This window comes from Schistocerca serialis, chromosome 10 (assembly GCF_023864345.2).
Source record: "Schistocerca serialis cubense isolate TAMUIC-IGC-003099 chromosome 10, iqSchSeri2.2, whole genome shotgun sequence".
NCBI lineage: Eukaryota > Metazoa > Arthropoda > Insecta > Orthoptera > Acrididae > Schistocerca > Schistocerca serialis.
The window spans coordinates 163490736-163508404 of NC_064647.1; the positions used below are offsets into that span (position 1 = coordinate 163490736).

At 45.8% G+C, this 17669-nt stretch overlaps 1 protein-coding gene across 3 annotated transcripts in view; it reads left to right on the top strand.

The window, feature by feature from the left end:
* Positions 1 to 17669, top strand: part of LOC126425074 (organic solute transporter alpha-like protein) — a 559459-nt gene that overhangs the window by 188187 nt on the left and 353603 nt on the right. For 2 of the 3 annotated variants that reach the window (XR_007576259.1, XR_007576258.1), the window contains exon 7: positions 2348 to 3549. Coding sequence is in view for 1 of the 3 variants with exons in the window: in XM_050087986.1 (XP_049943943.1) it covers positions 2348 to 2532 (185 nt within the window). In the remaining 2 variants the exon portion in view is untranslated. Of the gene's footprint in view, positions 1 to 2347; positions 3789 to 17669 lie in introns of those variants that run through there. The other variant, XM_050087986.1, reaches the window with a different exon arrangement.

Sequence of the window (17669 nt, forward strand, 5' to 3'; positions counted from 1 at the left end):
CTGCCTTGGTGCCAATGATGGTCGTATGCGTGTTTGGCGCCGTGCAGGTGAGCGCCACAATCAGGACTGCATACGACCGAGGCACACAGGGCCAACACCCGGCATCATGGTGTGGGGAGCGATCTCCTACACTGGCCGTACACCACTGGTGATCGTCGAGGGGACACTGAATAGTGCACGGTACATCCAAACCGTCATCGAACCCATCGTTCTACCATTCCTAGACCGGCAAGGGAACTTGCTGTTCCAACAGGACAATGCACGTCCGCATGTATCCCGTGCCACCCAACGTGCTCTAGAAGGTGTAAGTCAAGTACCCTGGCCAGCAAGATCTTCGGATCTGTCCCCCATTGAGCATGTTTGGGACTGGATGAAACGTCGTCTCACGCGGTCTGCACGTCCAGCACGAACGCTGGTCCAACTGATGCGCCAGGTGGAAATGGCATGGCAAGCCGTTCCACAGGACTACATCCAGCATCTCTACGATCGTCTCCATGGGAGAATAGCAGCCTGCATTGCTGCGAAAGATGGATATACACTGTACTAGTGCCGACATTGTGCATGCTCTGTTGCCTGTGTCTATGTGCCTGTGGTTCTGTCAGTGTGATCATGTGATGTATCTGACCCCAGGAATGTGTCAATAAAGTTTCCCCTTCCTGGGACAATGAATTCACGGTGTTCTTATTTCAATTTCCAGGAGTGTATATATATATATATATATATATATATATATATATATATATATATATATATATATATATGGCAATGTGTCGTCGTTGAGTGATTGTAGGAATATGCAAGATGAGTTAGAAAAAAATTCTAGTTCGTGTGATTTACTCGTTCTAAATATAGAGAAATGAAAGTTAATGCGAATGAATAGGAAGAAACCTGCAGTGTTCGAATACAGCATTAGAGGTGTGCTGCTTTACACAGTCACGTCGATTAGATACATTGCCGTAACGTTGGAAATGAATATGAAACGGAAAGAGCATGTAACAATAATAGGACAGAAGGCGAAAGTTCGACTTCAGTTTACTTCAAGAATTTTGGAAAACTACAGCTCATCTACAAAGGAAAGCCCATGTGGAATACTAGTGCCACCAATTGTTGAGTACCGGTCGAGTGTTTGGGATCTCACCAGGCTGAATTTAAGGAACACATCGAAAAAATTCAGGAGCGTGCTGCTAGGTTCGTTGCCAGCACGCAAGTATCATGGAGATAGCCCTCCTGGCTAACCGTGCAGTCTAACGAGCTGCTCACCGAGTGGGAAGGCGAGCTGGTCTCCGGCAGGAAACCACCCGGCAGATTAGTGTCGAGGTCCAGTGTGCCGGCCAGCCTGTGGATGGTTTTTAAGGCGGTTTTCCATCTGCCTCGGCGAATGCGGACTGGTTCCCCTTATTCCGCCTCAGTTACACTGTGTCGGCGATTGCTGCGCAGGTTCGAATCCTGCCTCAGGCATGGATGTGTGTGATGTCCTTAGATTAGTTAGGTTAAAGTAGTTCTAAGTTCTAGGAGACGATGACCTAAGATGTTAAGTCCCATAGAGCTCAGAGCCATTTGAAGCATCTGAACCATTGCTGCGCAAAAACCATTTCCACATATGCGTACACCACACTTACTCTGCCATGCAAACATTCGGGGCTACACTCGTCTGGTATGGGATGTTCCTCAGGGAGTCCACTGGGGGCCAAGCCGCACAGTAATCCTTGGATCGGTTTGGGGTGGTGGTGGGGAGGGGGGGGAGGGGGGGGGTAGACTGCTGTGGCCTGTTGTGAGGTTGTGAACCACTGAGGGCTACGGTGGGACGAAGCCTCTCCGTCGTTTCTAGGTCCCCAGTTTAATACATACATACACACATTACAGAGATGCTTCTTGAACTCAAATGGGAAGAAAGGAACAAAGGAAGATAACACTCTTCTCGCAAGGAACTACTGTGGAAATTGACAGAAACGGCATTTGAGGACGTCTGCAGAATGTTTCTACTGCCGCCAACGCACATTTCCCGTAGGGATGACGAAGATAAGCTGCGAGAAATTAGGGCACTTGCGCGTGCTTCAAACAGTCGTTTAGTCGCTTTTCCCAAACTCCATTTGCGAGGCAACCGGAAATGAAATGACTAGTAATGATATGTCATGCCGTCTAACATGCACTGCACTATGCATGTTGATGTAGGATGGCCTCTTTGTCTGTACTGTAAGTACTGAAGTTCACATAAGCATGAAATTTTAATCAAAATATCCAAAAAGCCCGTAAATATTGGAGTTTCAGTCGGTAGTGTTCCGTAATGGCGTTCACAGCGTAACGCTTTCCATTTCCGTCAGTGTAGGTGATGACTTTGCTGTTTCAGTGGTGGTGGACATGGCTCTGCTGGTGATCAACCTGGCGATGGCTGCGTGGGGGCGAGATCTGTACCGTCGCGATCTGCCCAAGATCGTCCTCACGAGCATCCGGCGACTGAGTGGGGACGCCACCACTTCGCCGCAGACTTCACCACGCCACACCCGACATGCGCCCGCCATAGTAGCCGCCTAGCTCTGCTCCTCGCAAGACACCACACCAGGTCCAGCAAGCCTCTGTCGTGACAGATATAAACTGGCAATGGTGCCTCTACACGCAAGATTGTTCCATATTGGGCTTAAATGACTACCTGCCACCATAGCTGTCTGCAGGACCTCTACTTGACAGAAAAGATCACGATAACCACCTGACCTCACTATAGGGGAGATGACAACAATGTTCACTGAATCTAGCCCAGGCATTATAATTAGCCAGTAGAAAAGGTGTCCAACCACTTCATATCTTTTTCAGTCGTCGACAAAACTCACTTAGCCCACCCAGACATTGCAACTGGTCAGTAGAGTTTGTGGTAAACTAGTCTACATGAGTTTTGGTAGTGGGCAAAGCTGCATACTTCCATATCAGCATCCAACTGGTTTTCTGTAAGTTACTCTCACTCAAAACCAGCAACCACAATCGCGTAGAGGGAATGAAGAACCACCACAAAGGCATCGTGACACCAGTCTTCGCTATTGTCTCTCATAGTAGCTTCATAGTAGGAATGATCCTCTACTTCGCTAATACCAATGCGCTATTATTAGGCAACTGCCTACGTGGATGACAGGTCTTGTCCACATATCACCAGGTATTCTCTACTGCCCAATACCACCACCCCTGCCAAGCAACATGGACATACATGGGACTGTCAACTTCTCCGTTATTGTATTTTCTAGAGAGGGAGGATCGCTCTACTGCACAGACATTACACCCTCAATCAACATCAGTCATGGTAGCCACGTAGTGGTGGTTATTAGTTGACTCTATGAATACTATGAACAGGCTGAGCTGTGTTCTAGCATGTTCATGACTGTTCTGAAGGCATTGCAAAGTCAGACTAACATGGCCACCATCATAGTGGCTGCCCATAATTGTGGCTCTATATTAAAGATATCACAACACTTTATGTAGCTTTTCCCAGTAATAGCAGACACATAGTAAGGGCGAAAGCTCCACTCTAATCATGTTGCAGTTAACTGACATCCATCTGTGCAGGTGCCTAAGGTCGGTGATTAACTTGACAGTTCAGATGCAGGTGGTCCCCATGACAGGAGCTGTCTAGTGTGGACAGTCCAGGATGGACTTAGCAGGTGCCAGTTACACTAGCCACCTATTGGACACGTTGACTCTGTTGAGTAAGCATCCCCACACTTGGCACAGCTAGTCCCCAGGTTCAGACACCCCTGCAGAGGACAGTGGTTCTACTATGCAGGCATCAGCGCACTCAACTTAAGCTCGCTGTGTCATAGTTGGCACCTAGAAAGGCCTATAGCTCCATACCAAAGTTATCACCATGCTAGACTTGCCTCATTAAACATAGGAAGTGCTTGTGGCTGCTCTCCTCCAAAGACATGGAAATGCCAGCTGCTTTTGGTCCCCACAATAAAAACCGCTCAGTAGAGATACTGATTTTGCTGCAAAGCTATCACCGTAATGGACACAGCTGGCTACTAACGTGACAAGCACCCACTTGGCAATTTTGGTTGCTTTTCAAAAGTTTCACCAGTCCGGACTCAGCTTAACTCCGTCACTGCAGGTGCCCAGGCAGAATAGTGCCTCTACTCTAAAGACGTCACCACACTTGGCGATCATTGGGGATGAATGTGATGGCGTCGCTGTATTACATTGACATGATCCCCCCTCCTTCGCCGCTCCCTCCTCCCCCCCCCCCCATTCCTCTGAAGGGAGTAGCTAGTACCTTGCCAGGATGCTGGTAATACCATAACACAATCTATCCTGACGCACGACACAGATTGTTCCTGTGACAGCAGTTACTGCACAGTGGCTATCTAGTCGTGATGAGACATCCACTCCACATCGTGACACCAAACAAATGTCTTGATAAGGAAGTTACTGAAATTATATCCTGATAGCCACTTCAACACACATTTTCAGGACGAAGAAGTGCCAAACTGTGTGTTTGTGCTGGACTTAAGATATGGAAATACTGGAACTATCATCGTGAAAAATGTATACGTGACTGTGTTTCCGGTATACATACATACTCGTAAGCTACAATACTGCTCCAAATTTAATTTATTATCGTATTTGACTTCTGTAGTAAAGATGTGGAAAATAACACATAGTTGTCTGCAAACCTCTACTTTTCTATATTTTTAATGTCTAAAGTTATTTTTCAGCTTTTCACGTCTGTGTAAGCAAGACAAAGCTTCATAAACCATTTCGAGGATTGCAAGACAATCCCAAACGGTGATAAAGCCCCCACAACTACCTAGTCACCACCACATTGCTATATTTTGGTGTAATAGTGAACTGTTCCTAATTTAATTGGAAGTTGGTAACAGAACAATTTTTGGTTCGCTCGGAATTTCATTTAGGAGTATATAAAAGAATTTGACTGACTTGGTTCTGAACAATAGTACTAGCCTGAACACACACACACACACACACACACACACACACACACACACACACACACACAACAACAACAACAACAAAAATCGAGACTACTCGCGCTACTAAAGCGCTTTTTTGTCTTTGCATATCAGTGGCGCGACTGGTTTCTTGAGCTTGAACACTATCCTTACTTGAAGACCAGTTCAATCAGCATCAATCTTCTGAGCGGTAGTACACAGACAGGTTGATACAGACTTGTCATCACTCACTGCTGTTCTTGTTCAATCCCTCTCATGCAGGAGCTCCAATACAAGCGACAAGAGAATAGTATTCAGATTTACCTGCTCTGTTGGCCATTCGAACTGCAACTCTATAAACGAACGGAAATAACGAAATTTTTGTTATTGTGCCTACACCGTAAGCTAGGAAGAATACACACATATTATAATAATGGATGCATATATGTACAAATGTATATAAATTCCACATCTTCACTGAAAATACATGAACATTTTTAACTAACTTGGTACATATATCAGTTACTATCTGGAAAGAGCTGCTGTAGGGCTAAAAACCACCTGCCTATGAAAGAGGTGGGAATGGGATGAAAAGACAGTGTAGCCCACTATGCGCAAATACCCACATTTTATTCATCCAGTATTTGAGAATGAGAATATGTAGTGATTTGCGACAAGCTTTACACATAATATCAAGACTTTACGATATTTCTCTGACAACCCCCACAAATGATGAATGGATTAAAGGTTTCTCGCTTGACACATTTTCGCTGTTCATGAATCAGAACTGCGGAATGAAGCGTAACATTCCATTTTTATTACTTGTTTGATACCAACACTATTCAGAACACGTTTCGCAGACAGTAACTACACTGCGTGATCAAAAGTATCCGGGCAGTCCCAAAAACATACGTTTTTCAGAGTAGGTGCATTGTGCTGCCAGGTACTCCATATCATTGACCTCAGTAGTCATCAGACATCGTAAGAGAGCACAATGGGGCGCTCTGCGGAAGTCACGGACTTTGAACGTGGTCAGGTGATTGGGTGCCACTTGTGTCATACGTCTGTACGTGAGGTTTCCACATTCCTAAACATCCCTAGGTCCACTGTTTCCGATGTGACAGTGAAGTGGAAACGTGAAGGGATAGGTACAGCGCAAAAACCTACAGGCCGTCCTCGTCTATTAACTGACAGAGACATCTATCCAGACCATCACACACGAATTCCAAATTGCATCAGGATCTACTGCAAGTACGATGACAGTTAGGGGGGAGGTGAGAAAACTTTCATGTTCGAGCTCATAAGCTACACATCACGCCGGTAAATGTCAAAAGTCGCCTCGCTTGGTGTAAGGAGCATAAACATTGGACGATTGAACAGTGGAAAAACGATGTGTGCAATGACGAATCACGGCACACAATGTGGCGATCCGATGGCATGGTGTGGGTATGGCGAATGCCTGGTGAACGTCATCTGCCAGCGTGTGTAGTTCCAACAGTAAAATTCTGAGGCGGTGGTGTTATGGTGTGCTCGTGTTTTTCATGGAGAGGGCTTGGCACTATCACAGCACAGGCCTCCACTAATATTTTAAGCACCTTCTTGCTTTCCACTGTTGAAGAACAATTTGGGGATGGCGCTTGCATCTTTGAACGCGATCGAGCACCTGTTCATAATGCACGACCTGTGGTGGAGTGGTGTAAGATGGAAAGATGGTTCAAATGGCTCTGAGCACTATGGGACTTAACATCTATGGTCATCAGTCCCCTAGAACTTAGAACTACTTAAACCTAACTAACCTAAGGACATCACACAACACCCATTCATCACGAGGCAGAGAAAATCCCTAACCCCGCCGGGAATCGAACCCAGGAACCCGGGTGCGGGAAGCGAGAGATGGAAAGAACTATGTTCCTTACATGAAGTCATAAAGATCACGTAACTCGCGTTGATCGAACAGTAGAGCTGAACAAAAATGACTGACAAGGCACAATGCATCTTGTAGACGGTATAGTATGGTCGTATTGGAATAATTAATGTCGGGTGATGGTTTTAAAGTAATTCACACAACATGAAAACTTCATGGAAACGCGTCGATTTAATGGAGGCTAGTTTATCCCAGGGAAGTATTTGAGTGACTGTGGCCGGCGGGGGAGTGTCGAAGGGAAGCGACAATAGGCAGCTTAGGATGGCTCAAGCTCTGAGAAAGTGGTAACAGGGCGCGGCCTCCAGCTGCCTTAAGATGAGTGACAGTGAGTGGGTGGTTGACACCATGCTGGTGTACCGGTAAGCAGACGGAGAACTTGTACACCTATTGATAAATGTCCGTCGTCCCGTTTTCAGTGAAACATGTGAGAAAGCCGCGCTAAGCTACAGTGGAGCGGTCAACAGAGGTCAAAATATGCGTGTTCATGACTATAGCAACTTCATGCTGAATTCACGGTCTGCAGAGTCTGAAGTAAATCAGGTGAAGAGCGACAGAATGAAATACGTCGGTCTCTGATGGGAACGTAGGACCAAGGAATTTGAAGTACTCTCCTGGGAGTCAGATTCCCCAAGAAACCTTCCAGCACCTGATTGAACGTATGCCTGTGAGAGTGGAAGCTGTCATCAAGACTAATGGTGGGCCAATTACATACTGAATTCCAGCATTACCAATGGAGGGCGCCACGAACTTGTAAGTCCTTTTCAGCCAGGTGTCCGGATATTTTTGAACACATAGTGTACATACACCACTTGAGATATTCTCAAAATTATGTGATTGTATGACTAATAGTTCAGGATAAACGACGTCATAGGCATTCAGCTGCATGAAAATGAAACTCGAGGGCTACAGTCGTTATAGAGACAGGTGAAACACATTGACAGAAAAAAAATCGCTCACTGAGCGAGGTCGCGTAATGGGGCTACGAGAAGCTGGATGTACCTTCTTCGATACTCCAGAAAGAAAGACTTGGCAGGAATGTAGCCGCTGTACATGCCTGCTGGCAGTGGTGGTCACGAGAATGAACGGTCACCAGAAGACCGGGCTCCAGACGGCGACGTGGCACTACCGAGATGGAAAACCATCGTGTTTGGGGTAAGACTCTGGTGCATTGTACTGCTTCAGCAGCAGCAATATTAGCAGCAGTTGGCACCACAGTGACACAATGAACTGTTACAAAGCGGTTACTTCAAGGACAGTTCGGAGCCAGATGCCCTGTAGCGTGCATTCCACTGATCTGAAACCACCGCCATTTGGGACTTCAGAGATGTCAAGCGAGAGTTCACTGGAGGGCAGGGTGGAGGTCTGTTGTGTTTTCCGATGAAAGCTGATTCTGCCTCGGTGCCAGTGATTTCCGTGAGTTTATTACAAGAAGGTCAGTTGAAGGTCTGCAACCAACCTGTACGCATGCTAGGCACATTGGACCGACATCTGGGGTTCGACTTCGTATGACAGTGGGAGCACTCTCGTGGTTATCCTAAGCACCCTGACAGCAAAACTGTACATCAGTCTGGTGATTCGACCTGTTGTGTTGCCATTCAAGAAAAGCGTTACTAGCAGTACTTTCTAACAGGATAACGCTCGCCCACATACCGCTGTTATAACCCAGCATGCTCTACAGAGTCACAACATGTTGCCTTGGCCTGCTCGATCACCAGATCTGTCTCCAATCCAGCACGTATGGGTCATCATCGGATGACAAATTCAGCCTCATCCACTAACATCATTAACCGTCCCTGCATTGACCAACCAAGTGCAACAGGCATGGAACTCTACCCCAGACACTGACATCCGTCACCTGTACAGGACAATGCATGCACGTTTGTATGCTTGCATTTAACATTCTGGAGGTTACACTGGTTATTGATGTACCAGCATGGCCTACCTACCTCTTACATTAACCTGTGATCTTGCAATAGGAACCACTTACATTTGTTACCTAGACAAATGTCTCCCCGAAATTTCATCTCTCTACATTAATAAGTTTTTGGTACTGCGATTTTTTCCCTCCATATGTGTGTACTAAAACATGTAACATATGTTAATATGTGTGACATACACTCACATTAGGAAACGTTTTGCATCACCCTGGTTTCCAGAACTCCTGAAGATAGACAATGACTGTCTCTTTGACAGTTCAGATGTATCACTAAACCCGCACAAAGATATAAACAACCATGCATGAGCACAAGGGGGGGGGGGGGGTCCAACAGTCGATCAGTTCCAGTCATTCCACCAGGAAGGAGGTACACGGCTCCTGTTGTCTGTAGTTCAACCATGACTAGACGGTCAATACCGCGGATCGATCGCGTCCACATTGTTCCCTTGTGCCAGGAAGGGCTCTCAACAAGGGAAGTGTCCAGGGGTCTCGGAGTGAAGGAAAACGATGTTGTTCGGACATGGAGGAGATACAGAGAGACAGGAACTGTCGATGACACGCCTCGCTCAGGCTGCCCAAGGGCTACTACTGCAGTGGATGACCGCTACCTACGGATTATGGCTCAGAGGATCCCAACATGTTAAATAATGCTTTTCGTGGAGGTCTCCAGGTGTCTTCGAGTGAACCAAAGCGATATTTTTCGGACGTGGAGGAGATACAGAGAGACAGGAACTGTCGATGACGTGACTCGCTCAGGCCACCCAAGAGCTACTACTGCAGTGGATGACCGCTTCCTACAGATTAAGACTCGGAGGAAACCTGAGAGCAACACCACCGTGTTGAATAATGTTTTTCGTGCAGACACAGGACGTCGTGTTACGACTCAAACTGTGTGCAATAGGCTGACTTCACTCCCGACGGCCATGGCGATGTCCATCTTTGCAACGACGACACCATATAGCGCGGTACAGATGGGCCCAACAATATGCCGAATGGACCGATCAGGATTGGCGTCACATTCTCATCACCGATGAGTGTCGCATATGCCTTCAAACAGACCATCGTCGCAGACGTGTTTGAGGCAGCCTTAGACACACTGTCCAGAAAGTGCAGCAAGGTGGAGGTTCCCTGCTGTTTTGGGGTGGCATTATGTGGGGCCGACGTACGCCGCTGGTGGTCATGGAAGGCGCCGTAACGGCAATACGATACGTGAATGCCATCCTCCGACAGATAGTGCAACCATATCGGCAGCATATTGGCGAGGCATTCGTCATCATGGACGACAATTTGTGCCCCCAGTGTGCACATCTTCTGAATGACTTGCTTCAGGATAACGACGTCGCTTGACCAGAGTGGCCAGCATGTTCTCAATACACGAATCCTATCCAACATGCCTCGGGTAGATTGAAAAGGGTGTTTATGGACGACGTGACCCACCTGCCTCTCTGAGGGACCTATGCCGAATCGCTGTTGAGGAGTTGGACACTCTGGACCAACAGTGCCTTGATGGACTTGTGGATAGTATGCCACGACGAATAGAGGCATGCTTCAGTGCAAGAGAACATAGTACTGGGTATTGGAGCTACTGGTGTGTACAGCAACCTCGACCACCACCTCTGAAGGTTCCGCTGTATAGTGGTACAAATGGAATGTGTGGTTTTCATGAGGAATAGAAAGGGCGGAAATGATGTTTATGTTGGTCTCTATTCCAATATTCTGTACAGGTTTCGGAACTCTCGGAACCGTGGTGACGCAAAACTTTTTTTGATGTTTGTCTTTGATCTGTGCGTGTGCGGGGAAATCCACTGGCAAGAAGGTCACCCTTTCTCAAAACGATTTCAACCAAATGTAGTACAAAAGTTACTTCCCATCTGGGAGGAAATATTGTGGGGGTAAGAACAACCATTCTCCTATTGGGCGGAGTGTGGTAGCGTGGCGAGAGAAGGGGAAAGAAGAGGCAGACAGACAGAGTGAGAGGGGGGAGACGATGGGCACATAGAGGGGGAAGGAGCAGAAGGACAGAGAGAGGGGAAGAGGTAAGAGGAGGATATGAACAGAGAGAGGCGGGAGGTAGAGATGAGCAGGAGAGAAAGAGGAGGACATGAACAGAGAGAGGAGGGGAAGGAAATGGACAAAGAGAGGTGGGAGGAAAATTGCAATCAATACATACCCGAAAAACGCATAAACACATTAATAAATTTCCATTTGAGTTGCCCGTAACAACAACACTGGCGCTGATCGGGCTGGAACTCAAGTGGAACTGAGTTTGGATGAGAGGCACGGTAGCTGATATTTACTGTTGATCTTCTTTTAAAAACCCGAGTGATTCTATCCGAGACGTTAACAAGTATACGGTACCGAGGCATGTTTAGTTTTCTTCATTACTGCATCTTCTACAGCCAAGGTAATGCCAGTATGAGCTCTCGCTCTACTTTTCTTTTAGTTATCTGTGTAAATTCCATTTATTATTAGTGGATTCAAACAGTTGCTTCCAGACTGAGCACACACTGGGTAAGTTGACGCGCCACACAAACAAAGAAGGGAATTCTCGAGGTTTGGGATCTACAAAATTAACTGTAGCGAATGCAAGAGGTTATATATAGATCAGACGGAACGTAATTTCAGCACCTGATATGAAGAACACCCTAGGTTGACGGAGAGCAGTAATTCCATGGTGGCAACACGTTTCAGAGAGGCCGGCCGGAGTGGTCGAGCGGTTCTAGGCGCTACAGTCTGGAACCGCGCGACCGCTACGGTCGCAGGTTCGAATCCTGCCTCGGGCATGGATGTGTTGAAATGTTCAAATGTGTGCGAAATCTTATGGGACTTAACTGCTAAGGTCATCAGTCCCTAAGCTTACACATTACTTAACCTAAATTATCCTAAGGACAAACACACACACCCATGCACGAGGGAGGACTCGAACCTCCTTCGGGACCAGCCGCACAGTCCATGACTGCAGCGCCTTAGACCACTCGACTAATCCCCATGGATGTGTGTGTTGTCCTTAGGTTATTTAGGTTTAAGTAGTTCTAAGTTCTAGAAGACCTCAGAAGTTAAGTCCCATAGTGCTCAGAGCCATTTGAACCATTTGTTTCAGAGAGACCGCCTACATTATTTTTGAAGCCATCGAAGCCCTATAAACACTACCTACAAGCGAGGGATGAAGAGTTCTGGATGCACTCGTGGACATGGGCATGGAAACGAGCATATGAAGTAAGTTTGTAGATATGTGAGTGGATCGAAGACTTCTTAAATAACAGAACACAGTATGTTGTCCTCGACGGTGACGAGGATGAAATGATGATGAGGACAACACAACATCCCGTTCGCGAGCGGAGAAAAACCTCCTACCCGGGTGGGAATCGAACCCGGGCCCGTTTGCAGGGGAGGCGAACACGTTACCACCCAGCTAAACAGGCAGGCTCTTCATGGCTCTTGCATCACGACAACGCACGCGCACATTCATGCCTGTTGGTAAGTGACTATGGCACAAAAAAAGAAATCACCACGCTGCCTCATCATCCGTACTCTCGAGACCTGATCCCTGCGGACTTCTTTTTTAGTTTCCAAAATTGAAAACCCCGTCGAGAAGACGAAGATTTGCAACGAAAGACGAGATAATAGAAGAGTCGCCGACGGAGTTTCGCGCGATCCAGAAATAGGCGTACCAAGACTGCTTCCGGGAGTGGAAACGGCGTTAGCAGCAGTGTATCAATTGTGGAGGAGAGTATTTCGAAAGAGATCATGCACAAAAAGTAAAAGTGCAGAAAAATTTTGTGGAAAAAATTTCGGAAATTTTTGAACACACCTCGTACACGATTCTCATGGGGCCTTACTGACGTGCCGCTGTCCAGCGTCATCTGCCGGCTGATTTTTTGCACTCGTCTTCGCTTTCAATAGAACCATGTATCACTGCAGGCGTGAGTGTCAGGTGTTGCCTCTATCTACATTATTCCTTGAAGTAGTGCAAAATTTGAAAATTTGTGATAAGGTATGATAGGACGAAACTGCTGAGGTCATCGGTCCCTAAGCTTACACACTACCTATACTAACACGCTAAGGACGACACACACACCCATGCCCGAGGGAGGACTCGAACCTCCGGCGGAGGGAGCCGCGCGGACCATAACAAGACGCCTAAGACCGCGCGGCTACTCCGCGCGAAGTAGTGCATTTTCAAATGTTAACGAACACTTAGGTCATCCTGGGGCAGATGTGGACTCTGACCACAAGCTATTGGTTATGAACTGTAGAATAAAACTGAAGAAACTGCAAAAAGGTGGGAATTTAAGGAGATGGGACCTGGATAAACTGAAAGAACCAGAGGTTGTACAGAGTTTCAGGGAGAGCATAAGGGAACAATTGACAGGAACGGGGAAAGAAATACAGTAGAAGAAGAATGGGTAGCTTTGAGGAATGAAATAGTGAAGGCAGCAGAGGATCAAGTAGGTAAAAAAACGAGGGCTAGTAGAGATCCTTGGGTAACAGAAGAGATACTGAATTTAATTGATGAAAGGAGAAAATACAAAAATGCAGTAAGTGAAGCAGGCAAAAAGGAATACAAACGTCTCAAAAATGAGATCGACAGGAAGTGCAAAGTGGCTAAGCAGGTATGGCTAGAGGACAAATGTAAGGGTGTAGAGGCTTATCTCACTAGGGTTAAGATAGATACTGCCTACAGGAAAATTAAAGAGACCTTTGGAGAAAAGAGAACCACTTGTATGAATATCAAGAGCTCAGATGGAAACCCAGTTCTAAGCAAAGAAGGGAAAGCAGAAAGGTGGAAGGAGTATATAGAGGGTCTATACAGGGGCGATGTACGTGAGGACAATATTATGGAAATGGAAGAGGATGTAGATGACGAAATGGGAGATAAGATACTACGTGAAGAGTTTGACAGAGCACTGAAAGACCTGAGTCGAAACAAGGCCCCGGGAGTAGACAACATTCCATTAGAACTACTGACAGCCTTGGGAGAGCCAGGTCTAACAAAACTTTACCATCTGGTGAGCGAGATGTATGAGACAGGCGAAATTCCCACAGACTTCAAGAAGAATATAATAATTCCAATCCCAAAGAAAGCAGGTGTTGACAGATGTGAAAATTACCGAACTATCAATTGAATAAGTCACCGCTGCAAAATACTAACGCGAATTCTTCCGTAGAAATGTTGGAACATGTGAGGCAATACTGACCCTACGACTTATCTTAGAAGAAAGATTAAGGAAAGGCAACCTACGTTTCTAGCATTTTTAGACTTAGAGAAAGCTTTTGACAATGTTGACTGGATTACTCTCTTTCAAATTCTGAAGGTGGCAGGGGTAAAATACAGGTAGCGAAAGGCTATTTACAATTTGTACAGAGAGCAGATGGCACTTATAAGAGTCGAGGGACATGAAAGGGAAGCAGTGGTTGGGAAGGGAGTGAGACAGGGTTGTAGCCTCTCCCCGATGCTATTCAATCTGTATATTGAGCAAGCAGTAAAAGAAACAAGAAGAAAAGTTCGGACTAGGTATTAAAATCCATGGAGAAGAAATAAAAACTTTGAGGTTTGCCGATGACATTGTAATTCTGTCAGAGACAGCAAAGGACTTGGAAGAGCAGTTGAACGGAATTGACAGTGTCTTGAAAGGAGGATATAAGTTAAACATCAACAAAAGCATAACGAGGATAATGGAATGTAGTCGACTTAAATCGGGTGATGCTAAGGGAATTAGATTACGAAATGAGACACTTAAAGTAGTAAAGGAGTTTATTTGGGGAGCAAAATAACTTATGATGGTCGAAGTAGAGAGGATATAAAATGTAGACTGGCAATGGCAAGGAAAGCGTTTCTGAAGAAAAGAAATTTGTTAACATCAGGTATTGATTTAAGTGTCAGGACGTCGTTTCTGAAAGTATTTGTATGGAGTGTAGCCATGTATGGAAGTGAAACATGGACGATGCATAGTTTAGGTAAGAAGAGAATAGAAGCTTTCGAAATGTGGTGCTACAGAAAAATGTTGAAGATTAGATGGGTAGATCACTAATGAGGAGGTATTAAATAGAATTGGGGAGAAGAGAAATTTGTGGCACAACCTGACTAAAAGAACGGATCGATTAGTGGGACACGTTCTGAGACATCAAGGGATGACCAATGTAGTACTGGAGTGAAGCGTGGAGGGTAAAAATCGTAGAGGGTGACCAAGAGATGAATACACTAAGCAGATTCAGAAGGATGAAGGCTGCAATAGGCACTGGGAGTTGGAGAATCTTGCACAGGGTAGAGTAGCATGGAGAGCTGCATCAAACCAGTCTCAGGACTGAAGACCACAACAACAACGACAGGTCATCCTGTACTTCCAGATCTCAATGTCGTTACCGGTCCCGTCCTGTGGTGAACGCATACGTAACACCCTACACGACTAGGAATGAATCTTGTTTCATTGTACCGTTTTCAATAGTACGATTTCGCGTGGATTACGTTATCGGTGGCCAACTGCCTTGCCGCAGTTGTAACAGCGGTTCCCGTCAGATCATCGAAGTTAAGCTCTGTCGGGCTGGGCTAGCACTTGGATGGGTGACCATCCAATCTGCCGAGCTCTGTTGGCCAGCGGCGTGCACTCAGCCCTTGTGAGGCAAACTGAGGAGCTACTTAAGTAACGGTTCCGGTCTCGGAACCTGATATACGCCGGGAGAGTGGTGTGCTGACCACGTGCCCCTCCATATCCACATCCAGTGACGCCTATGGTCTGAGGATGACACGGCGGCCGGTCCGTAACTTTGGGCCTTCATTGCATGTTCGGGAGGAGTTTAGTTTTATACTACAGGTGCATGTCGGTAGCCAGAATACACTGAATTTGTTTATACCACTGGATTCTGAGATGGTTTAACCAAGATAACTGAGGATGCTTTTTTGAGGTAGTCCGCATTTTTGGTGTGTGGTACACTGTACACATTTCTGCATCGTGTAACATGATGTCTTCTTCATCCCCGTGGAACATTAATGCGTCATCGGTGAGTCTCTTATAGTAAAGAGCCATGTTTTTAACTAACGGATTATTTTGGAAAAAGTTAATTTCAACGTTATTCGAAGAGATGCCTGCAGTGGTGCCAAACAAACCGTTACGTACAGCAAAACCCCCACTCGTAAGTATGTGTTGTCGTGACACATGAAAAGGAGGAAATAAAGTGCCAAGTCGAGAAATTCTACTACTTCTGTAATTTCACCTATACTGTCTTTTTTATACTGTAATAAGATATTTTTATCACGATAGTTTGCTTCGTCGGTACATATAAATTCTTAAGACGCAACGGTTCCATTGTCGTGTCGGGAGGTATATGAAGGCCTTTAATTTGGTCACCAATTTAATAGCTGTCCGTAAATACAAAATGTATCGGGCAAACAACATAGTTTTCTTTAACTATTTTTTGAAGAGATAACTTGGACAGTTGACACTGGAAATGAGGAACGGGTTGGAGTGGTGATGATTACGGCCTCTTAATTCAGTCAGAAAGGAAAACCGGTAACGGCCGGACCAGTAGGGATTTTACACACTTTATTCACTGGTAGAACACTAATTTATTTCACAGTTTCAATCACATAGCCGCAAATTAAGCTTTTATTTATTTTGTTAGTTAATTAAAAGGCCAAGCACTGAGACTGTCATTTAAATTCCAATGCAAGTTTAAATAACTTACAGAAAATTTTAACCCAAGATGACTTAATATTCTTTACGACAGAACATTCTCTATACAGGGTGTTATAAAAAGGTACGGCCAAACTTTCAGGAAACATTCCTCACACACAAAGAAAGAAAATATGTTATGTGGACATGTGTCTGGAAACGCTTACTTTCCATGTTAGAGCTCATTTTATTACTTCTCTTCAAATTATGGAATGGAAACACACAGCAACAGAACGTACCAGCGTGACTTCAAACACTTTGTTACAGGAAATTTTCAAAATGTCCTCCGTTAGCGAGGATACATGCATCCACCCTCCGTCGCATGGAATCCCTGATGCGCTGATGCAGCCCTGGAGAAAGGCGTATTGTATCGCAGCCGTCCACAATACGAGCACGAAGAGTCTCTACATTTGGTACCGGGGTTGGTAGACAAGAGCTTTCAAATGCCCCCATAAATGAAAGTCAAGAGGGTTGAGGTCAGGAGAGCGTGGAGGCTATGGAATTGGTCCACCTCTACCAATCCATCGGTCACCGAATCTGTTGTTGAGAAGCGTACGAACAATCCGAATGAAATGTGCAGGAGCTCCATCGTGCATGAACCACATGTTGTCTCGTACTTGTAAAGGCACATGTTCTAGCAGCACAGGTAGTGTATCCCGTATGAAATCACGATAGCGTGCTCCATTGAGCGTAGGTGGAAGAACATGGGGCCAAATCAAGACATCACCAACAATGCCTGCCCAAACGTTCACAGAAAATCTGTGTTGATGACGTGATTGCACAATTGCGTGCGGATTCTCGTCAGCCCACACATGTTGATTGTGAAAATTTACAATTTGATCACGTTGGAATGAAGCCTCATCTGTAAAGAGAAAATTTGCACTGAAATGACGATTGACACGTTGTTGGATGAACCATTCGCAGAAGTGTACCCGTGGAGGCCAATCAGCTGCTGATAGTGCCTGCACAAGCTGTACATGGTACGGAAACAACTGGTTCTCCCGTAGCACTCTCCATACAGTGACGTGGTCAACGTTACCTTGTACAGCAGCAACTTCTCTGACGCTGACATTAGGGTTATCGTCAACCGCACGAAGAATTGGCTCGTCCATTGCAGGTGTCCTCGTCGTTCTACGTCTTCCCCAGTCGCGAGTCATAGGCTGGAATGTTCCGTGCTCTCTAAGACGCCGATCAGTTGCTTCGAACGTCTT